General features: G+C 42.1%; 1 protein-coding gene across 6 annotated transcripts in view; it reads right to left on the reverse strand.

Annotated features, from left to right (window-relative positions):
- fgfr2 (fibroblast growth factor receptor 2) overlaps positions 1 to 24,517 on the reverse strand; it is a 90,223-nt gene extending 65,706 nt beyond the window's left edge. For 3 of the 6 annotated variants that reach the window (XM_041788785.1, XM_041788784.1, XM_041788780.1), the window contains exons 1-2: positions 23,950 to 24,515; positions 15,307 to 15,562 (exon numbers count right to left, since the gene is read on the reverse strand). In XM_041788785.1, coding sequence (XP_041644719.1) covers positions 15,307 to 15,487 — 181 coding nt within the window. In that variant the 5' untranslated portion in view covers positions 15,488 to 15,562; positions 23,950 to 24,515. Of the gene's footprint in view, positions 1 to 15,306; positions 15,563 to 23,949 lie in introns of all 6 variants that reach the window. The other 3 variants (XM_041788781.1, XM_041788782.1, XM_041788783.1) reach the window with 2 other exon arrangements.
- Positions 24,518 to 24,756: the final 239 nt, after the last annotated feature.

Genomic DNA, 24,756 nt, shown 5'->3' on the forward strand with positions numbered 1-24,756 from the left:
GGTCCGGCCAATCCTGTTGTCAGGTCTGTCTCTTTGTGGTCTGCTGCATTCTAGATAACAGGGATCGATCTCACTGGTAACGACTAAAAATGTCCTGTAGTTTAAAGGAAAATACAAATAATACTACAATAATATTTCAATCAGACCAAAACATTTATTTATTTTTTTTGTATTTGAAAGTCCGGCTCCCAGAGTTTCTGTTGAGATTAAATCTGGCTTGATGTCCTTGATGACCCCTGTGTTACATTGGATACATTTGGTTCGGTCTGTTTGGGTTTCACACTGTCATTATTGCAAACGGACTAACAGACTTTACATGACGAACCTGCGTGATATCATCATCAACTACGTGGTTTGCGTGTCTCTGTAGTTTACATTAATTGGTCATTTGGCTGGCGGGCGTCTGACGTGAACACGTTGAATAACGCGAGTCTTGAATGTAAACAATGAATGAAATCGTCATTCCCACCATCATATTATTGTTGATTTTCTACTGCGAAAAGCGACAACTTGAAGAGCTGTAAATAAGGCTGGTCCAAGTCCGTCTTATGAGTTTTATCATTAGACGACAACTTTATTGTCGTCGACAGGAAAGGAGAAGAAAGTATGCAAACCTGCGAGCCACTGCAACACTGACTCAGGAGAGAAGGTATGTGTTGTAAAACTCTTGAAAAGATGAGCTGTCAGTTGTGAGGTACAACTTTATCTACAATTTTATGAAATTTTCCGTGCTTGGACAATCCCCATTTAACATAATAATGCACACTTCTACTCCTAGTGTAACGTAAAGCAGCTACCGTTAGCCCACCCTGTCCAGGCTGCTGGTTAATTTCCGTCTGTGAGATTGTTGTGGGCTCTTCTGCGGCTCATTTTGTTTTGGTGATCTGTTTACTTTGCCGGTAGTCATGTCGTAACTTCCTGTCATTGATACGAAGGTCCGAACCTTTCAAAATAATGCTTTCACACTGGGCATGAACCAGACTGTGATTCCATTTGGTCCGGACCAAGACCACCTCTTTTGGTCGGACCAAGGTCCTGCTGTTTGGTCCAGACCACAGTCCAGGTGAGGTCTCACACCTATAATTTTAGTTCGGACCAAACAGAAAAGACAGAAAGTCCGGACCAAACGACGTAGGTGTGAAAGCCCCCTCAGTCACATTTAAGTGGCTTTAACAGCAATTACCCTAGCATAATATAAGCACAATGAAGCCAGCACACTTCACTTGATTTGAAATAATTCCTACTTGAAGGTACTATTTTGGTTTTCATTTTGCAAGCTCCAGAATTTTTTGAACACTTTACATTGACAGAAAAAAAATCTGGATTTCACTTATTCCTGAACCCCGGCACCTAGTTAAAAATATTAATCAAACTCTACAGGGACTGATCAGCCATTCCTGGGGTGAAAACTGTGAGAAACTCTGCTGTCTTTAAAACCAAACAAAGATGTCTAAAACTACATTTCATTCCGATAAACTTGAGGAAAAGAGGGCTGAGTGGAAAAGCCTGGACAATGTGAATAAAGAAGAATGTCTGACTGAAGGCTGATGCTGTAATTACAGAGGCGGGGAAACACCCAGCCCTTCCTGTACATCAATACACCTTTTCAACAGCATTCCTCCCACATTATGTTCTCGACACGTGTGATAAATACGGCACAAACACACACACACAGAGCCTCCACAGGAAGGGAAAGTCATTCCCGCAGCAGTCCAGGCATGTGTGCGAGCCTCTAAACGCTCCCCCCGGGCAGGTAACCGCACAGGTACAGTTCCTGTATTGTCTTTTTTTTCGTCCTTTCTTTCCTTCAATCCGGAAATAATTAACCCCATCCCTCCCCCTCCCCGAGGTCTGAGTGTGTGGTCTGATAAGAGGCGGAGCTCCTGTGCTGATTGACAGGAGCTGTCTTTACCTTTTTATGACCTGGTTTCCACACCGCAGGGGGAAGACTTTACCGTAACGTTCTTACATTTTACTGTGGAGAGGATGCTCCATGACGGCAGAAATCACAACCACGATCAGGATTATTTGGACGGATATCGAGATCATGTTACATGTTGCGTTGTGTGCTTGCACCATCATTCCAGTACAGTTAACCTGTTTTAGGCTACAACTTCATTTGCACTGATAGTTACGGCTGCTCCATTATGGCAAAAATCATGACTAGGATTATTCTGATTGCCCACAAGAACTCTAATACCGCTGGATGGAATGTCTTCAAGGTTTTTAGTGTTGCAGTTTAATTGCAAAATCTGCACAAAGTTTGCAAATTTTTCTGATGAGCTTAGGAGACAGAATTCAGGAGTCAGACAGAGATCAGACACACCGTGGTCAGAAGAGGTGAGAGTGCAGCAGAGGAAGATAATCCTGTTTAAAAGCCTACATTATTCTGCTTTTTTGTTGTTTTACCAAGGTATTAACACGTCTCTCCACCTCACAAGATAAAACAGACTAATGAGTGAAACTATAGGGTCCTTTGCATGATTGATATCAACACAGTGTTTTAATCAGTCATTCATTTCCATGCATTTATTCACATCTATTACACTCTTCTTGCTCAGTGCAGAAGGCAGGATAAAACTAAAACAGATTTCATAACACACAAGTAAATCAGAATTCTAAAGCGGTGCAGAAAATGCACAAACTGGCTGCACAAAGTTGATAAATAAATAAAAGCTTGGTGCTTACAGATTCTTGGAGAAGACCTACAAAACTCTTTTCCTGGTGGTGCAAACAAATATTAAAGTATCGCATGCACTGACCAACAGGTTGCTGCTAAAACAAGAAAAAATCCGGCTTGGCTTTTAATCTCAGTGTCTGCATTTAACACTAGAACTGCCAATGGATCAAATCTACCCAAGGCTGTTCTTTCATTGTCTCTTACTTGATGTGTGTACAATTTTAAAGACTGTCAGTCTTTGACTTTTCCTAAGAGTTGGATTTACCTCCGATTTCCATATTCAGTGTGCACGCCGTGCACCAAAGTGCTGCGGGTTTGCTCCGACCGAAGGAGAGTGACCTCGCCCACTGGAAGCGAGTCTAGAGCGCAGCACCGCAGCATGCAGCCCTGATCAACAGGAAGAGCTCACGGGAGAACTGCGAGTTCACGCAGGAATAGCATGTCAGCAGTGGACTATTTTACCTTTTGGGGTTAATTTATCATCCTTCCTGGTGTAAGTCCATGATATTATTACTTCCGCCACTGAGTGAGTACATCAGGAAGTTAAAGGGTTAATGTTTGCTTAAAGGATCTGTGGTTTTAATGCTTAATTCTTTGGCTAAATATCCCCAAAAGTTAACTTTTCCTCCTTTTGCACTTTAGCACTACAGCACTTTATTATCTGCCTTACGCACGTCAGCTGCAATGGTCACTTTATTTCTTGTCTGTCCTAAGCTAAGTATCGTTATATTTGGGTCCTTGTATTTTATTGTACTGTCCAAACTGTCTGGTTTTGGTGTTGTCTACTTTTTATGTAGATTTTTAATGTATGTTTAGTTGCATACCATCAACCTGCCAGGGACTACAGATGGAAATTAGCCTATGGCTACAATCTGGCACATTTACATGTTTATGTACATTAATGTGCATTGTCCCTGGTTAATATATATATATATATATATATATATATAAATATATATACATATTTTTTTTTTTTTTTTTTTTTTTTAATGGCACCATTGTAGCTCTGTGACCCACTGACCTCTCGGTGACCCTTCACTCTCGCTGCAGGATGAGAGGTAATGTTGATAAAGTGATGATTTCTGATCAGGAGTCTGTGAATTGTGTTTTATTTTGAAAGAACCGGATGTTCTACGCTTGTGACTTCCATGGTTGATGCTTTCTGAACGACAGCGAAGTTACGAGGTTTGGCAGCAGCCGGTGCAGAAAATAAAACTGCAGCGTATCTGAAATGAAGCGGAGCGAAGTGTCGGTTCAGGAACGCTCTGCTGCTAGTCTGGAGCGCCGGCTGTGGAAATGCTCTGATAGACTAGAGAGGGAGCAAAGTGTTCCACATTACGATTCACTGGCGATCTGCGGTGCGCACGCTGTATATGAAAATTGGGAGTTAAAGCACCCAGCCTCATAAAAAAAATCTTTGTCTAAACCCAAATTTTCTTAATGGACATTTACATCTAGAACCAGCATGCAGGTCAAATTTACCCCATAAGAAAGCCTTGATTTTCCAACCATCTCTCTGGTGCAGTAATGCCTAATCAGAAGTCCATAGATCAACCTTCAACATGGATACAACAGAGAAAAAAGACATTTACCATTGTTAAATGTCAAAAGGTAATCTCAGTGCTTTTAATGAAGAAGAATCCATAGATGAGGAAGTTTCCGGATTAGCAATCAGTCTAAAGGTGATTTTCTATGTGACGGATCATCTTCCAGCAGTGATCTCTCTCTGTGGTTGATAAGCTGTTCAATATCAGTGGTTTATTAACAGTCTTTGATCAGTAAAATTCATGAAAGTCAAGGCACTTTAATGACAGGTCAATTTGACCCATTGGCTGTTTTAGGTATATAAAGATCCACCGGAGTTCTTGTGTTAAAGACATATAAGTCATGAGTTATAAGGGAAACAGGTTTGGGTTTTTTTAGCTGATGGATTTGGGAAAATAATCTTTTCTTATCCAATATTATGATTGCAATTTGATATGCATTTATTTCTGAAGTTCCTCATTTTATGCATTTTCCAACACAAGCAATAAATCATTCTATATCATAACAAACACAGAATGAGATTAAACTAAGGCTGAACAATTAAAAATGTAGCTTACTGTGGTGATTTTGACTTGTTTTGCAACTGGATATGAAATGCTGTATTAAAAGGAGTGGTCGTTTTCATGTTTTCTCATATTTATTACAAAAAAAATGAACAAAAATGAAAGAAGTAGGATTTTTTTGGAAACTATTCTAAAAATGGCACTTGAATAATTGGATGATATTTAATGCATAACATCTCCGCTGCAAAAACAACGTTTTAAACTAAATATTGCACCTTCTGCAATTTGAAAATTGCCACATATTAGTTTCAGTTTCAGTTTTTGATTGGTAACTTCAAAATCAGTCTAAAAAATCAGATCTTGAGATCGTGATCCAGCCATGTGACACGATTTTAAAACTGTGATGTGATATTTTTTCCATATCGCCATCCCCAACCCTAACTGAGACAAAGTCGGAGGAAGGAGCTGCTGTGAGGCTCACAGGTAACAGCCAGCGTCAGCACGGTGACTGATGAAGCAGAAAAGGGAAAATAAAAACAGAGGAAAGAAAATAAACGCTCCAAATGGTGATTTAAGAAAGCAAAGATGTTTGTTGATTGTGTTCCTATCTCTGCTGGGTCCATCTGTCCCCCTCCATCACCCCCTCCTCTTCCCATCAGTTCTGCCCTCTCCATCCCTTTTTCCCCATACACCTCCTCCCCCGCTCCCACCCCTGCTGACCCCACTAACCCTCCCGCGACCCCTCCTGGACCTGTTGACACCTCCAGCATGCCTAATTGTTCATGGGAACCTTGGTCACATAGACAAAACCATGCACACAGTAATGGAGGATGCAACATTAGAATGGTGGAGTGTCGGGGTGCTGGGGTGCATTTACATCTATTTAATTGTGATTAATGTACATTTCCATTATTGGATAAAGAAAACACATCTCAGAGAAGGCTTGCAGACTCTGCAGAAACATGCAGAGTTTCACCTTGATGAATGCATGTATTAAACATGCACTCTCACACACACATAGCTCCATTTGTGGAGGCTTTATAAGAGTCCAGGGATGTACGCTGAGGTGAAGAGTTGAAACACTTCACTGCAGATTTTTCATCTCTGCAAAGTTTCATCCCCCTCTGCAGCACCAGAGGGGGCGGGAAAATCTTTAGCTCTCACACAAACTAATCCAGGCACAAACACTCTCACACTTCTGCTCGATTTTCTCTCCAACAGCTCTCCGCTCTCCCCTCCCTCCATCACAGCTATCATTTCGTCTCCACTCCTGGAGCACGTCGCTATCTAAGAGCCTCCCTCCCTCTCCGATAGGTATTAGTCATGTCTATCATGTGTGATGGATTCAGGCGGTCCTTCCTCGCCGCCTCCTTATCCTCATTCACGCCGTCTCGACTGACGATAATGAGTCTGGCAGCCTGAATGTGAGGCGAGCAATTCTCACCAATGTTACCCAGCGACTACCCATCTGTCTGCTGTGTCGTGATGTTATGTTGTCAAAGTGGCGAAGATGGAGGAGTCTGAATCTACTATCTTCTGCAGAGGCTCACTTTGCTGCAGATTTTTCCCTCCATCTCATCTGCATGCCAGGAGACGTGGACTTCATGTAAAGACCGCCATCTCTGAGTCACACTGAGCATGCACACACACATCATATCCACATATCAACGTCAGGGGATATATGTCGCATCCACCTGGGCAACACCCCATAAGACAGTGAACGTTCAGTCTATCATGTTCACTATAGACCAATCAGAGACACAGTAGCGTGCAATCTCGACACCAGCCGCCATTGTCTATGGCAGGGATACTCAACACGTGGCTCTGGGGCCACATGTGGCTCATCTGTGATGATTTGTGGCTCTTTTATGTCTTAATTTGAATCATTATTCCCCCAGAAAAGCTTCAAAAGGAAATTATCCATTGCAAATGACATTAATCAGTTTGTTTCCCACACTTAAACAGCAGGCTTTAAATGTCAGACTTCATTGTCAGCCTCTATTTTTGTCTGCATATTCCCATTGCCCTTATTATTTTTCACTACTTTAATTCCATTTTTACTGCTTTTAGCCCATTTTTGACACTTTTATCCAGCTTTTTGCAATTTCTTGCCCCTTTTTGTCACCTTTTTTGCCACTTTTCACCCATTTAAGCTGCCTTTTGCAATAAAATCCCACTAATTTCCCATTTTGCCACTTACTTATGCTTTTTAGCCCATTTTTCCCACCTTTTTTTCTGATTTTTGCCCATTTTAGACACTTTTCACTCATTGTTCTACACGTTTTTGCCACTTTTTGACCATTTTTGCCAACTCTAACTTATTCTTTTGCCACTTTTAACCTATTTTTGCCACTTACTCATGTTTTTTGCCAATTTTTCCTACCTTTTTTCCGATTTTTGGCCATTTTGGACACTTTTCAGTTATTTTTCTTCAGGTTTTTGCCAATTTTGGACCATTTTTGCCACTTTCTGCCCTTTTTTCCAGTTTTCTCCCAGTGTTTGCCACTTTAAGCCCATTTTAGTCACTTTTCACTGATTTTTCTCCACATTTTTGCCACTTTAACTCATTATTTGGTCACTTTCCACCCATTTTTCCCACATTCCTCCCAGTGTTTGCCGCTTTTTGACCATTTTTGCCACCTTTAACTTATTTTAATTACCTCTTTTCACCACTTAGATTGTGGCTTGATTCTCAGCTGATCGGCCATAGCGCCCAAACCCAAACATGACTGAACAAAGAGACAGGACAGCAGAGCTGAGAGGGTGCAGAGGTTTGCATGCAAACATGTTGTTTTTCTGCTGAGAAATGACAACATTATTATGGAAAACCAACTCTTTTCAAGATATTTCTATCTAAGTAAACAGGATAAATGAGTCCAAGTCTCAGTAGAAAGACTAGAATTAACTCCTTGTCCAAGAAAAACAGAGTAAAATAAAATATATGGACCAAGTCTGTGGAGAACATTGGATTTGAACCAATTCATGACCCACTTTGGGGTCTTAATCCAAGAGAGAAGAAAAAGTCACACACTGCTGCTAAAAAACATCAATTTTAGGTGTTTCTCTGATAAACCCCTTAAAAACGGCCTATGCATGCTTTTCTGATAAAAAGACCTTTGTATAGACAGTTATCAACTGCTCTATCGTGGTTTTAATCAATATTTGTAAATCTGTTTTTCGCAGCCTCAGAGCAGACAAAGCCTGGCCACATCTCCATGACTCTAAGGATCCATGGTATCAGAACTTCATGATCTTCTAACCGGGACAGAGAAATGACTAAATTGCACAGACAAGTCAGTGTGAAGGAGTTTGCATGAACTTTTGACGACTGAAACACTAAAATGCCCATTATTGTGTGTCTCAGACTCGTATTTTGCAGCTAAACATCCACGGGTCTGTTTTTGGTCCACATGTCCCACATGTTATACCTAATCCCATTATCTCTGCTGCTGGTCTCATCCCTCCGTCCTTCCTCTGCATCCTCCTCACGCCGACTTTTCTCCTCTTTTTTCTGTCTTTTCTGAAATCGGCCTCCTTTCTCATTCAAATCCCTGCTCGGCTTTTTTTATGATGACAAAGGAGCAGCTCGGTGAAGTGGCCCCTGCTCCTGCCGACGTCCATGGCAACGGCCCCTCCAGCTCCCCCCGGCTCCTAAACCCCCTATCGTGGCTTTCCCTGAACCCCGCCCGACCCCTTTTACCCCCCGACTCCCTCTTATCAGCAGAAATCTTCAGTGACCCTCGGAGTCGAGTGTCCTCTAAGCTTAAAGATTAACCAGAGGAATCAATATTTTATCAAGGCTGAAACTAGCCATTAATCCGCGTCAAACTCAGGATTTAGTCAGAAAGCAGGGAGAGGGTGCAGCTAGAACAACATCAGGTAGTATTTCTGTGGTGCAAACAGAAAAATCTCATTGAAACAGAAGCTGGGTTCAAAGAACCAAGAAGGATTAGCAAAGTTTCTACAGTTTCCTAAAAAGCTGCACATTTTCCAGAAAAGTTAGGACACTGGAGGCTCACAACCATCCACACAAACAAATTGATTATGGATCTTCCTGGTGCTATCAGCACTTATACATTTATCACCTCTGAGATTTAAAAACCAACAATCTTCAAACACACATGAAAACCAGACTGCAGAAATGTTCCTTTAGGGTCAGGACTGTGTTATAGTTGATGCATTTGTAAAAGTTTACAGCAGTGAAATCTCTCTGCTGTAGAAGAATATCACTGGTATAAATCCAGGGTTAGGACCACATGGGACTCTACTAGTAGATTTGATCAGGACCGTCCCGTTTTCAAGCTCTGACAGATTTTATGTCCTGATTTTTGAACAGCCTCGTCCTGGTTTTAACCAAATGAAACACCAGAACAGTTCACCGCTGATGTCTGTAACACTCAGTGTGATGCTGCTGCCAGTGCTGCTGCAGTTCTGGAGTATTCTGGGGATAAACTGAGTTTCAGCTACACACTGAGGACGTATTATTAGAAATGCACTCACAGATGCAGGATCAGTAATCATGTTCAATAATCAGGATCTCAGCATCATACATAGTAATCCTGATGATGTTGTTGCCATAATGGAGCAGCCTAAATCCACCACTACGGCTGTATTTATGATTGAAATGTCTTCCCCCTCTCCATCCTCCTCTCTACAGAAAGCCCGCCCACCCCCAACCCCGGCTGACTCAGGTAACCTTCCAGCCTCTTATCACCCAGGTGTGAGACTGAGCGCTGCAGCGGCGGGGCAAACCGGGTTCATCGGCCAAGGCAAACAACCACAAACAGAGTCAGAGCCGTGACATTAACGCCAGCCGGCGGCAGGCTAATAAAGCGACTGTGAGGAGGTCGTATATCCAGACCTCAGACGCTCACGGTGTTTGTTTGGAGTTCACTTCCACTGCCACAGCCACAGCTACACACTCAGAGCCATTAACTGGCCAGCTGACACTTTTACACTTTTACAGCCGCTCTCCTACTGTGGAGATAGCACCGAATTACAGATGGGAATAAGCCTGCAGCTCCTGCACATTCCCACCTTCACTGCTACACACTCACAGCTACACTGTCTCTTAGGAATCTCATACCTACTTTAAAGTCAGAGCTGGAGCAAATTAGAGCATTTATCAGGGTTCCTTCTTTATCAGATTAATTCAACAATCACACACAGCGGTGTTTAGAACAACCATGATCTCAGTTTCAGTACAGATAATCACGATAGTGATTTTTCACCTTAACCGTGCAGCTTTAGTGCCCTGCCTTTGCAGCATCCAGGTGTTTTCCATTTTCCTGTGCTGTTTCGTGCCTGAGCACTTGTGTGTGCACTCACTATCTCAATCTGTCTTTTTTCTCAAGATTGCAGTTTCGGTATGTCTTTTATTCCCAAGATAACAAGGCAGTTTCTCCCAAGATAATGAGGAAAACATTTGAGAATGAACAAAGTTCCATGCTTTCCATTAAAATGGAGCAAAATGAACGTTGCAACATCGTGATTGTAATTGCAGTTCGATTAATTGTGTAGCACTAAACCCTCTTCTTACAGCTCAGAGGAAGAAATGTGCCCATGCTGCAAGGATGCAATGGTTTTTGAAACTACAGGAGCCATTCAGAGTTGAACTCTAGGTTTGCGCCGGAGACCACCTCTTGAAGCGGACTTGCGCTTCATGGCTGAGTTTGGTACGTTTGCATTTACAGCAACCAAATGGAACCTGACTTTGGGGTCAAGTATACTAGGATCCAGGTCCTGAAACCAGCCCAAAATACCCTAAAAGTATGTAACTCCTTGGTGTCTCTGCTGGTGTATTTCACTGAAAACATTACATAAAGGAAAGGAGACAAAGGCAGGGAAAAGCAGACGTTGAGGGAAGCTGTAAAAGAGGCATTCAAACCAAAATAAATGTCCATAATTTTCACTCTACTGTGCTGTGATTTGCAGCTGTGACATTTCAGAGCCGACACTGCAGCACTTCTCCTGCAGGACTGCAACACTGACGCCTTTACAAGACATCTGTACTCCTGCTTCAGTAAAGAATGCGTCCACTTCTTCCACCTCAGGTAAACACTCCCATAGATACTCTCCAGTGTCTGTGGTAACAATAGTCGTGTTGTACTTCTTCTGTTTCACCTCTGCAGGTAAACAAACTCACAGAGCCACCAGGGGGGCAGGCGGGGGCCGAACAGACAACACTGATATGCAATGTGATGAATTTACAGCAGCTACTGCCCACAAGCACACAGGTAATGTATGACCGAGGCTGCAGGGCATGGGGGGGGGGAATCCTAAATATCTCTGTGGGGGGGTGGTTATAAGGACAGAGAGGGCGGGACCAGCCAATCTGTCTCCGTGACATCTCCAGGTGACAGCAGAGAGGCTTTAGAGGTGATAGCAGACTGATTCAATCACAGACAGCTCTGTGGGGTTAGGGAGAGGGCCGGTTATATCGGATTAATGATTCTGGAGGATTCACATACCAAACAGGGTGCTTTAGTCCGGGTTAATGGTTAGACTAGTCTTACTGTGACGTTCACAGAGGAGCTGGCTCTAAGAGCTGGCTCCTGTTCCACAGACCGGCTCTTTTATTCCTATTTTGTTGTTTTTAAGACAGAAAAATCCAAAATGGCAGCAAAGGGAGCAGAAAGACTGGTGGAGCAATAAATCCAGCTAAAACAATAAATCCAGCTAAAACAATAAATCCAGCTAAAACAATAAATCCAGCTAAAACAATAAATCCAGCTAAAACAATAAATCCAGCTAAAAACAATAAATCCAGCTAAAAACAATAAATCCAGCTAAAACAATAAATCCAGCTAAAAACTGCAACAAACACTTAAATGGAGCAAAAATATCATACCCAAACATTGGTCTTTGTTTTTGTGCAATTTAGACCGCCTACATGAGACTGCAATTTTTTTACTTTATAAAAATGTTGCCAATATTCTCGTGCAAATTACACACTTTGAGGGAGTGTATCTGCAATTCTACTCTGTTGCCAACATTTTTGTGCGATTTAGACACAATAAGGGAGTGTATCTGCAATTTTACAATATAAAAATGTTACCAATGTTTTTGTGCAATTTAGACACTTTGAGGGAGTGTATCTGCAATTTTACTCTATGAAAATGTTGCCAACATTTTTGTACAATGTAGACACAATAAGGGGAAGCATCTGCAATAAATAAAAATGTTTCCATTGTTATTGCGTAATTTAGACACTTTGAGAGAGTGTATCTGCAATTCTACAGTATGAAAATGTAGCCAGTGTTTTAGTGGAATTTGGACTTTATCGTAGAGTGTATCTGCAATTTTACTATATAAAAATGTCGCCAACATTTTCATGCAATTTAGACACAATGAGGGGATGCATCTGCAATTTTAACCTTTGTATTTTACAATACAAAAAATGTTGCCAATGTTTTTTAGCAATTTGGCTACTATGGCTGAGATTAGCTTCAATATTGTTCTGTAAAAATGTTGGCAATATTTTTGTTTATCTACAATTTTACTAAATGAACATGTCATCAGTATTTCTGTACAATTTAGACACAATGAAGTGTATCGACAATCCTACTCAATGAAAATGTTTCCAATGTTTTTGTGCAATTAAGGCACTATGAGGGAGTGCATCTGCAATTCTACTGGATGAAAATGTTGCTAAAATTTTTGTGCAATTTGGTACTGTGAATGGGTTTAGTTGCAACATTATTCTGTGAAAATGTTGCCAACATTTTTGTGCAATTTAGACATTATGGGAGAGTGTATCGGCAATTTTACTCAATGAAAATTTTCCAATGTTTTTGTGCAATAAGACACTATTGGTAAGTTTATCTTCCATGTTTCTCTATGAAAATGTTGCCAGTGTGTCTCCAGGAAACTGCATTTTTTTCCGTATGGGGTCAAGAGTGTGTCAAAGATTCTCTGTAGGTTGTCATGATGGGAGAATCCTGAGATTTGATGATTCTTTATATTGATATCTGTTTGATACCACAGGAACAAAAATAAACATCTTCAGAGCCAATGATGGGGGATTTCTTGTCTTGCAGAAATTGCAGGCTAACTCTTACACACCGTCTAAATTGCACAAACAAAAAAATGATGGTCCAGGAGTTTTTGGGCAGTTTTTATGATTTTCTAGACAACAGGTTGAACTTTTTAAACTTCTGATGAATTCACCCCTCTCTTACACTCTGTCCTATGAAGTAAATGTTTTCTAACACTCAGGTAAAGTTTCCATAAGAACCAAAGAATTCAACCGTCTAACAGCCGTAGCTCTGAGCTGCAGGTTAAACTGACTCAGGGTCAGATTTCAGGCCATGCCCCGCTGATCCCTCATCATGTGACCCCACAGGTCCAGCTACTTAATCTTAGTCACATGACTTCACCGCTGCAGCGCCCTGTAATCTCTGAAGGAGAAGTCAAATGTGCACAAATCCTCTCAGAGCAGGATTGTGTAACTTTTAAGGTTACTTTTGGATCCCATGTGATCTGAAACAGTTCAATCATTCTAACCCTGGTGTGAGCTCACTACTCCTGTCCAAAGGGTCAAAAATGCTCCACCTTTACTCAACTCTGAAAGAAAGCAGCTTAACTGAATTTGAAACAAGATTTTCTTTGTGTTGCACTGAGAAATAAATCCAGCTTTAATCAGAAACATCATTATTTATGGGGTCTTGTGCAGAAAAATGACATTTAATTCCTGGAAAGCAGAGATTTTCAGTTTTACTGTTATGAGCATGGCTGCTAAAGTCGCATCATCAGTTAAAGCATGATTTTGGCTGAAAGAGAAACTAGTACAGCCAACAAGGTGCAGATTTTACTAGAATTTACCCTACCAACATGTTGTGTATCTACAATTTTGATATATATATATAAATGTTGCCAACATTTTTGTGCAATTCAGACATAATAGGGGAGTGTATGTGCGATTTTACTCTATGAAAATGTTGCCAACATTTTTGGACAATTTAAACACAATAGGGGAGTGTATCTGCAATTCTACTCTATAAAAAAGCTCCAAAAAAGGTGGTTCGCTGTGTGAGTTGAGAGGAAGACAACAGATGCAGAGCAAGATCCTGCAGAAGATCGTGGCGGTTACCGCTGACCTCAGACAACAGTGCCAGAGTTTAGGAGTTCTTAAAAACATGAAATTGCCAAGTATTGGGCAACTTAGACACCTTAAAGAGTTGCTGTGGTATCAAACATCAATAGTCCAACGTTAGGACACTTTCTAAACCTCTACAGAGCCTGAGCCTGAGCTGAGGGGTCGCTGCACGGAGCCAACCAGGCGAGAAGCAGAAGCACACCACAGAGAGGAGAATCAGACAGCCTCTAATCAAGGTAAGAAGGATCCACGACCTTCAGGGCAAAGGGCACGGCCAGGTACACAGTATGAGTTTAAGGAGAGGGAGTCTTTAAAGTTTGTCAGCCAAACTTACAATTAGCTGATTAAAGCTCAGGAACAAAAGAGCCAGGAATGTGAGCTAGCATCCATCAGCAGCTCTAATTAGCTCGTCTCTACGCCGACGGAGCAGGGACAGACACTTCAAGAGTGAATCCAATAAACAAGAAGGATCTGTCCAGTAAAAAACTTCAGCTAAAAGTTTCCGTCTAGTCCAAAAAGCAGAAACCTGAACACCCAAAGCTCTGTTTTCTAAGTCTTCGTTTTCCCTCTTCTCCCCTCTTTGTGCCTCTTTCCAGGCGAACGTTTGGGCATGAGAGAGAGATGCCAGCATAAACATGGTCCCACCCTTCTTCACAGCTCGCCCTCCTCCTCCTCCTCCCACACAGGGTCACAAACCTCCTCAAACACTCGAGTACGACAACAGCAGGAGAGGAAAAACAAAAAGTGTAAATCAACTGAGAGGCACACCATGATCTGATGACCAGTTTCATTTCTGTTCATGAGATTTAGTCCCTAAAAGTTGGAGATAAACGCCTCTCTGTCTGCTTTTTAGGCCCGCTTCACACCAGACAGTTTTAACTCAGGAGGCCGTGAGGCTCGAGTGCTTCTCTGAATCCTGAACATGACGATGCATGAAAAGATTTACAGGAGACTCTTCAAACTCTGCACAAAAAGTCAATCCTATGCCATATGGTGTGAGATATCAGCTCTAAACTGATGCAACACAAAAAACATCTACTGACACTGGTCCATGCTGCTTTATTTGCAGATGTTCTGATGTTTGTCTAATATTCGATTTTAAACCAATGCATCTTAAATAACCCCTTTTCTTTCTACTTTGCAGCACTGTTCTTACATTTTAGAGCTGCTCCACAACAGATGTCCTCAAAGGAAGTTTGACTAAAAAGTAAGAGTAGGAGAATGCCTTGCAGGGAAATGATTCATTCTTGTGTTATTTCTGCAGAGATGAAGCTGTAGAATCTGAATATCATGCTTTTGCAGGAGTCCCGTCTTGACTTTGGCGTCCGAGTGAAACGAGAATCTTAAAAACGCTCTGACTGGAGATCTCAGAAGGTAAACAAACATGTCCGACCTCCACCTGCTCTCTACAAACAAACCAAACAAATGGTCCCCCCCCCCGCCCCCTCATGTGTTGTTCCCGTCCCCCGCTCTCCTCTTACCTTCCGGTTGCAGAGTGGCCTCCTCCTCCTTGGTGGCGGTGAGGGGGGGCCGGGCCACGCTGACGGTCAGCAGGGACAGCAGGACAGCGGCCAGCAGCCAGGCCCACGAGGCCATCCCGTTAGTGGAGGCCAGCGCTCCCCATACCCCCCTTCTCCTCCTCCCCCTGGACACTGATCCCATCTGAGGGGGTCTGCCCAACCATCAACTGCTTCCGGGCCGGCCTGTCACTCAGCAGAATTCACCCAATCACCGGGGCTGGAGGGTGAGAGAAGAGAGGGACAAAGTTAACGCCATGAATCACTGAAAGGCCGTCTCTGTCCTGGATCTGGTTTCAGGATTGGTGCTTGTTTCAACTATCATCCTTTCTTTTTTAATTGTGCATTTTATAAATCTTTTTTCCATTTAAAAAAAAGGGGAACCTGAATGATTTCTGAGAGTAAAATGAATAAATCTGAGTGAGACAGAAACTGAAGAACAGGGAGACACAGAGAGAGTTTCACAATCCCGTCAAACAAGCCGTGCAGCAGACATACCAACGCTGTGAGACACAACCAGCCTGCAACTCCACACAGGCTCATCTGTAATTACATGCATTCAAATGTGGTTTAGTGAAACCAATTTTAAGATGAGCCTTATTACAGTTTGATTTCTCAGAGTCACACAACTGCAACATCTGCAGATCACTTCAGCCTCTGCAAAGGTGAATCAAAAGGATGCACGATAGTACCGGTGTATCGGTCTCTGCAGCTAAAACCATAAAAAGTAAAGAATTTCTTAGAGTATGTATGAATATTTGTGCAGATGTTTACAGCTGATATGTAGCCTGAACATAAGGGCACAATGTGCAAATGTACCGCAGTGCTTCCTTCACAGGTGAAGCATCAAGATGATGAAGATTTACGCAAAGCCAACAGAGCTATGTCAGCTTAAGTTTGCTCTTCCATCCTCTTTTTTTAAACTACATTTTTAGCTAGGGATGCACAGCATTGTCAACATGATATTGGTGCAGATCTGAACATTTCTGTAGGTATTTACAGCCAATATATCAACATATCAGCAGCATGTATCATTTCAGGCTTAAATATCTGCAGAATGCACGCCTGCACCAGCAGGTAAGGATGGCTGCATAGGGCAGGGGTTCTCCACCTTTTCAGCCCGTGACCCACAAATTAAAGATGCCAGAGACTGGGGACCCCCACTGTACCTGAAGGTGGCTGACACAGCCATGCACATTAAAGAATAGTCATGTGCAGACAAGGCCGCACAGAAGGGGGGAAAAATGGGAGAAATGGGAAAAACTGGGGGCCAGCAAAATCATGGGCCATTGTAAAGTTAAGCTGTGGTATTTTATATTTAACTTGTATAATAACCACTCTTATCAAAGAAACACATTTTAAGCCCTCTTAAAAATGTTAATCCTTTGTTAAAAACAGAAAGAAGTATATTTAAGATAGCTAAAATTGGTTAATAATTGCAAAAAATGGTGGGAAAGGTGGTGAAACTAGATTCTTAAAGCAGCAGAAATGGGATAAAAATGCCAAAAATAAAAAAAAAGTGGCAAAAACTAACCAAGAATGGGTTAAAGTGGCAACAATGGGAATATTAAGTGGTAAAAAGGGATTTGAAAGTGGCTGAAATGGTGTTTAAGTGGCAAAAATAGGTGGAAATTTAATGAAACGGGAAGAAAAATGATATAAACTGGCAAAAAGGAGTTAACTGAGGCAGAAAGAGTCAGAAACGGACAAAAGTGGGCATATCAAATTGAGAAATGTGGCTTAAAAAGTGGTAAAACGGTTAATAGTGGCAATAATGTGTCAACAGAGCCAATAATAGGCAGAGAGTTGCAAGATTTGGTTTAGAAGTGGAAAAAAACAGGCAGAAAAAAGTGGTGGAAAGGGTTTAAAATGGGCAAAAAATGGGTTTCAGGTTTTAGGGTTAAAATTTGTTCTTAGTTTTTTAAGGCATCTGGAGACCCCTTCTCAGTGTCCTGCAGCCTCCAATGGAGTCCCAACCCCAACGCTGAGAACCCCTGGCATAGGGCTCTAAACATTCAGAGGGGTCCACTGAAGTCCCAAACATTAAAAAACTACCAGACTGTCTAGACCCACAGTGCTGCGTGATTTTAATAATATTATGTAATTATAATTACACTGGACAATATTTCAGTTTGTGATTGTAATTCCAGTTTAAGTCTGGAGTCTACCTGCTTGGTTATCAGTGAATAAAGAAAGAAAAAATAAAAGAAGTTCTGAAGTCTCTATTTCTAAACTCAAAACACACAAATATTAAGCTGCATTAAAAAATACAAAACCTGAAGCTTTTACTGTAATGCTTTTAAAACAATTAAATATTTTCCAAAAACACAAGTTTAAAGAAAATTCTACAAAGTGCACTAGTGATTGCAAACTTACAGGCCTTTCTGCGGGCATTTTAGTAAACTTTTCAAGCACTACTAAATACTAAAATGTCTGCAGACTTTAATGCAGTTCTGCTGTTAAAATATCTTGCATCCTTAGTTTTAGCTCCTAATTTCAAGTTGTTGTTTTTTTTCAGGATAGTCCCTGAATGGGATCTACAAAGTCCCACTGCTGGGTGCTGGTTCATCTGAGCTGGTAGAGCCTGCACCCACATTCAGAGGCTACAGTCCTTTCTGCACAGGTCTGAGGATGAAATCCTGGTCCTGGTGCAGTTTGCTGAATGTCTTCCCTGACTCATATTTCCTGTCTCTCTTCCGCTGTCCTCTCCAATAGAGGAGGCATTTTAATTCCATGCTCTGGGTCTCCTGTGTGAGCAGTAGTATCTGGAGCTTTTAAAATGGATAAATGATGCTGCATTTGACTCTTCTCGATAAAAGTACATTATAATCAGGTGCACTCTAAGGAAAGGCTGCTCTGCAAATGTTATATGTGAGCATTTCTCAACCTTCTTCCTGTTAAGATAACTTTGACAAATGTTCAAAATCACCCTGATCACTGAGTACTAATAGAAATGAACATTTTCCATCCTTGACCTTTGAGGAGTTTACGTAAAAATAGAATAAAAGAAAAATCTCTGCAGCCCTCTCCTAGAACACCTCTAGTTTAAGTTCAGTCTGGACTATGACTTTACATTTTCCATCATAGCTCACTTCTAACTCACTAAAGTCCAGCTCTCATTCTTCAGAGGTGTCACCCTCTATGGGACGTCCCGTCACCGGGCCTCTTCTAATCAACAGTGTGGTTCCTCACTCTGCTCGTTAGCCAATCATCTCTCTGCTCTCCTTTTGAAATATGCCTCTCTCTCCTGTTATTACTCTCATGCTAACATCTGATGTGCCCCTAAACCTCCTCATCATTGCCCAGCTCTGCAGAATCTTGAGCCATCCAGTCTTCAACCATCCGGTCTCTGCAGTTCTTCAGGCCAACGCCGGTGTCTGTACTTACACTGATGCTGCTCAGACCAGTCAAAAATCTGCACAAGCGACAGAAACTTCAGCCTAGATTGATTTCTTTCCTCTATCACTCGTTGTAAAGAACAATCCTTTTTCAGGTTTGACCCCCCTGATTTTCAGGGAATGGTCCTGTAGACCTAAAAACAGGTTTTGGCGCAGTCCTGCACACCTGCCAAAGAAACCGAACATGTTTTTAAAAGGACACTGCATGATTCTTACACAGAGGATATTGATGCATCATTCATGATCCCTGATGCTGACATGGTTTCAGGATAAAGGGTTTGTGAGACCACTTTGATCATTTATGCCAGGTTGATCTATTCGTGGTAATCCTTGGTTGAATTTAAAGCGTTTTAAAGACCCCGATGATGCTAGAAGACCCCCGAGGGCCAACCTGGGTAAGACAGGCTGTTATATGTCAATAAATGCATGTTAGAGCAGTTAGCTTGGCTTCTTACTAACTTTCACCTCCTCCGCCTGGCTCCATCCAGCTTTTGAAGGTGACTGAAACAAGCTTTTATCAGGCAGTGCCTTTGACGGTGCCTTTGGGGATGTTGGTGTCACTAGGAAAGATTCTGTAGAGTCACAGAGCAAAGAGACGACTACTGAGTGACTTTACAGTCCTGATGAAAATAAAACAGTGGGTTTGGTAATTATATCATGTGGCTCTTTAAGTAACATTTATGCCTCTGTGAAGAAAACATCTGCTTTAAAATTCTCTGTTCATGCAGCAGAAATGTGGAGGTAAACACTCTGAGTCTCATGTTGTGGTTGTTTGGTAATTTTTAAGCGGCTGTGGCGTACCAAAGTTTGGGAAAGGCTGGAAATGCCCCAAAATCCAGTTTTAATCAGGTCTTCTTGGTGCGCTTCTTTAGACGTTTAATTCTCAGTTAATTTAAGGTTCAAGAAGATTTCTGCCACATACTACCTGAGAACGACCTTAGCTTAAAAGCTCAGACAGCATAACTAAGATTCACACTCATCAGATAAAATCACACAACTTTGACAAGTTCATAAAATAGTAGAAGCGCGTGCGTAAAGTGCCTTAAAAAGCTCAAGCTGGAGCTCTTGTGTGTTTTTTCAGTTATTAAAGAGATCTTTTCAGCTGATGAGTCTAAAATGATCATTTGCACAGGTCAGTCTGTCCCTCAGCTCCGCGCACCTTCCTGGTCCTCTATTTTTCCCGCGTGAACTTGCAGCGCTGCTGTTCGTCTGTGCGTAAAAGGCGTAAAGAGCTCCGTGACTTGATAATGAAAGCAGTGAGGCTTTAATTGAAATGCAATCTCACATTATTGGCTCACACAAACATGAGATGAGTGTGATTCTTCCCCAGCCATCTGCGGAGCCTCTCGCTCTCTCTCTCTCCCTCTGCTACAGTCACGCTTCTCTGCCTCCTTCTGCTCCAGCTGCACGGATCGATCCGTTTGACCCTCGCGGACATATGTAGTTTGACTTTTAGAGGGACGAACTGAGCACCTGATTTGGCATTAATTCGCCCCCCAGGGGAGGGAAACGCACTGTGGGCACACACAATCCAGCCTTCATCCTAACTTTGTTAGAGAGATGCGTCAGGTTTGATTTGAGCAATTAAGGCGAAACATTCAGCGCAGAAACAGCTCGGAGGATGAATTATAGATGCACATAAACCAATCAGCGCGACAATACGGCTGCTAAAGTTAACTTGTGCCACAAATTCACCAAGAAACAACCTCTCCTTCTTGTAGAACTCTAATCTATGGTTGTCTTTAGCACATTTAAGGAATCTTGGATGACTCTGCAGCTTCTAGAAACAAGTAACATCTGAATCTCAAACACAAAATGCAGGAGAAAAGTGGTTCATGGAAGGAAGCGTTCCTCGTTTCAAGGTGCTTTTTTCCATGTCCAAGACTGCACATTATTATAAATATTCACCAAATCCCTGCCTGGAGTCTGGAGCACGTTTGGGAATCTTGGATTTACTCTGCACCTTTTCCACAGGAGGAAACACTCCAGAATAGGATTTTAAACTAGATTTAGAAAAAAATGGCTCGCGTAAACGTGCGTAAAAAGCCTTCCTCATTAAAACGAGCGCTCCTGACGGTGTTGATTTATGCAATTAAGGCGAAAAAGTGCGCACATTTACAGCTTGGATGATAAATAATGGATGGATCGTAAACCAACCAGTGAAACCATCACAAGTTTGACCTCAACAGAGCCTGAAAATGCACCAATCACATCATTTTAATTATGTGATTGTCTAAAGCACATTTTGGAATTTTGGATAACTCTGCAGCTCTTCCACTTTAACAAATACTTCAACATTTAATTATAAAATACAAAATTTAGAAATAAGTGTTTAAAAGAGCACCTGAAGTGACACTTATAAAAATATCTCTTCCTTTCCATGCTGATTTGTGCAATTAAGCCGAGAGGTTTTGCACAGTGACAGCTTGGATGATGAATTATGGATGGACTGTAAACCAATCAGTGCATCCTCAAATCACCACATCATTTTCAGTCAGGATTGTCAAATACACTTTTGGAAATCTTGGATAACTCTGCAGCTTTGACATTTTAATTTTAACACAAAAAATAGAGGAAAGTGCTTCATAATGTGCGTAAAAGTGTTCCTCAGTGAAATAATCCTGCTTTCCATGTTGATTCGTGCAATTAAGAATAAAATCCTTCACAGCAACAGCTAGGATGATGGATTAAGAATGGACTGTAAACAAATCAGTGCAACCATCTCAAAGTGTAACTTCAGCAGATTCCTAAAAAGTACACAATACCCAGAAATCTTGGCTTACTCTGCAGCTTCTCCACAAAAAGGCACACTTCAAAATGGAAGGAAGTGGTTCCAAATGTGCGTAAAAGCGATCCTCGTTAAAACGAGCGCACTTGATTTGCGCAATTAAGGCGAAAAAGTGCGCACATTTACAGCTTGGATGATAAATAATGGATGAATCGTAAACCAATCAGTGAAACCATCACAAGTTTGACCTCAACGGAGCCTGAAAATGCGCCAATCACCACATTATTTTCAGTCAGGATTGTCTAAAGCACATTTTGGAATTCTTGGATAACTCTGCAGCTTTAAAAATTTTGATTTTAACCAAAACAATCAGAGGAAAGTGCTTCATAATGTGCGTAAAAGTGTTCCTCAGTAAAATAAGCCTCCTTTCCATGTTGATTCGTGCAATTAAGAATAAAATCCTTCACAGCAACAGCTAGGATGATGGATTAAGAATGGACTGTAAACAAATCAGTGCAACCATCTCAAAGTTTAACTTAAGCAGATTCCTAAAAAGAACACAATACCCAGAAATACCCACATCACTTAAATGTTATGATTGAAGCACATTTGAAAATCTTGGATTACTCTGCAGCTTCTCCACAAAAAGACACTTGAAAAATGGATTCACAAACACAAAATTTAGAAGGAAGTGGTTCCAAATGTTCGTAAAAGCGATCCTCATTAAAAAAAAGTCTCCCTTTCCATGTTGATTTGAGCAATTAAGGCGAAAGATTTTGCAGAGCAAAAACTCGGATGATGAATTATGGATGAATTCTAAAACATCAGTGCAACAATCAGGCAGTACCCAGAAACCACCGCTCCGTTTCACAGCATTTTAAAGTTCTGACCAAAAGTGGGTGCTTGGGGGGGAAAGTGTGATATAAGAGGATAAACATGCTTTTATTTGATTAAAGCATTCAGCCAGGATAAGGAGGGAATTCTGGTTATTTTCTTCAGATCTCGCGTTATCTTGGGATGGCAAAGTTGGTTACTCATGCAACTTCTGCGCAAATTTCCAAAGATCTCTAGAAGACAAACGTTACACTTCATCATGGGGAATGGATGCAGGCACGTCCCTCTCCTCGTGCAGTCATGTTTGTCCCATTGAAGGTCCAAACTGCAGCACTTTTCATGAGGATGGAAGTTTGTGGAATTTTTGGCCATGAAAGTCTTTTGTTAGAGCCAGGGATACAGAGACTCGACTGACAGAGCTGAAATGGATCTGAATCACTAACCTGATAAGGGAAGGATCCAGATTAGTCCTCCTCATCAAAGCAAACTTCATGTCTGGTGTAGTGGAGCTGACATGCGGACGCATGAGTGCAGGCTTCATTGAAAACAGCTCTGAATGAATTTTCTCGGCTCTGATTGAAATCTATTGAAATTTAAATGAGTTGGCTTTTCTTCAGGAGGGTGGTGGTGGTTGGAGGGATGGGTGGGGGGTGTGGGGGGGGTTGATTTAAGGCTCAGGCACCAAGCAGAGAAAAAACAACTGCGGTCACGGGATAATTGGCCCCATAAATGCGGTAGATGTAGAAAATGAAGCGCAGTAATAAATAACCAGGACACAGACTTGTTAATGAGGCTCAAAGTGATGATGGTGCAAGGTGCTGCGAGTTTCTTCACCTTTAAGACAAACACGGAGGCTTTAGGAGTCAAAAAGGGGGTTCAAAACTTTGCCTAACCTGTTGGATTACAGTTAAAACGCTTCCAAAGGAGATTTTAATTCTTAATAGACTTTTAGGATGGATTCTTTAACTCCATAAATGCGCAAAAACAACAAGGCGTCAATAAACTCCAAAACAACGCTGCGTAAAATGAATTTTAACCCCCAAAATAGTTTCTGCATGAAGAAAGAAGCTCTGGCTCACCTCGTATTTACGAAATATTGAGGTTTTCTGTCTTCACTGTGCAGGAAAACTGCATTTACTGCATGGAATTTCTTATTAAAACACCTCAAACATTCATTTTTCCATCATCGTTATTGCTGCATGGTTTTAAAATATTTGCGCAGTCTAAAGGAGCAGAAAGCTGGAGAAATGAGCCTTAAAAAGCATTCAAAGTTGAACTTTTTTATGCATATAGTGATATTGTGCATGGGTGTTAATTGCACAAGGAGGAATTCACGCGCAAACAGCAGCCTTCTAACATTTTCAGCATCGTTCCATCCACATAAACCGCATTAGATCAGTGTAAAACCAGGTAAAACCAGAATCAGCATCAGATCAGTCTGGGTTATTCTGGCCCTTAAACAACACCAGGGTCTAAAGAAATCCAGCTCTAGTAGCTCTCTCTGTCATGGAGCCGTGTGGAGAAAAAACGCCACATTCCCAAAAAGCGCAGAGCCCCTATCGTCTTTTCCGCCCGCTGGTCGTGACAGCAGATGTCTGTCAGAGCACACGGAGGGATTTTAAGGCGTAAACTTGGTGGAAAACTTACCAGGGAGGACTCGGGTCGTGGAGATCTGTGTTTTGGCATGCACGGAGAAGGGAGGAGAGAGCATGAGCCGAATCCACAGGGAGGAATGTCTCCAACTCCACAATGCAGCAAAAAAAAACAATCTACGAGGCGCTGCTGCCGCGGCTGCTGCCTTCTTCTCTCACTTATTCCACAAGCACAGGAGCAAAATCAGATATAATCCAGCCTCGACAGGCGGCGTAGTAAAAATGCCATGCAGGGAAATCCGAGTTTTGACGCGTTAACCCTCCAAACCGAGCCGAGAAAACCGCAGAAACTTTCCTCCACCGTCACCAAGTTTGTTCCAGGGCGCAGAGCAGAGCCAGCTCTCTGACAGATTCTCAGAAAGTTTGCAGCTTCCACAGAGGAAGGTCGAGCTTTGAAAAAGTAGCAGGGGAAAGTTTTCCGGTGCACAAAGTGCTAAAATCCATCCGTGTGCGTCCGCGCGCTGACCGGAGCGTCTCTCTGCTCTCTCTGCTCCTCAGACGCTTTGTCAGGTTCTGATTTTTTCTCCTCCTCACGTCTCCTCTCTCTCTCTCTCTCTCTCTCTCTCTCCTCCCTCCTCCTTCACTCTGGTGGGTGTCTCTCTCCCCCTCAAAGCTCCCCCAGTGTAATCCGAGCCTCTTCCTGGCCGCAGTGCCTTTGGGCCCAGCCTTCCTCCGCCCCTCTCTCTGCAGCGCTGCCTGCCTGCGCTGACATTACTCACAGAGAGCAAAGGGACAGCGCCCCCCAGCGGAGAAGGAGCAAGCTCTGCTGCTACACACACACACACACCCCCACACACACACA

Source organism: Cheilinus undulatus, linkage group 6 (assembly GCF_018320785.1).
Source record: "Cheilinus undulatus linkage group 6, ASM1832078v1, whole genome shotgun sequence".
Taxonomy (NCBI): Eukaryota; Metazoa; Chordata; class Actinopteri; order Labriformes; family Labridae; genus Cheilinus; species Cheilinus undulatus.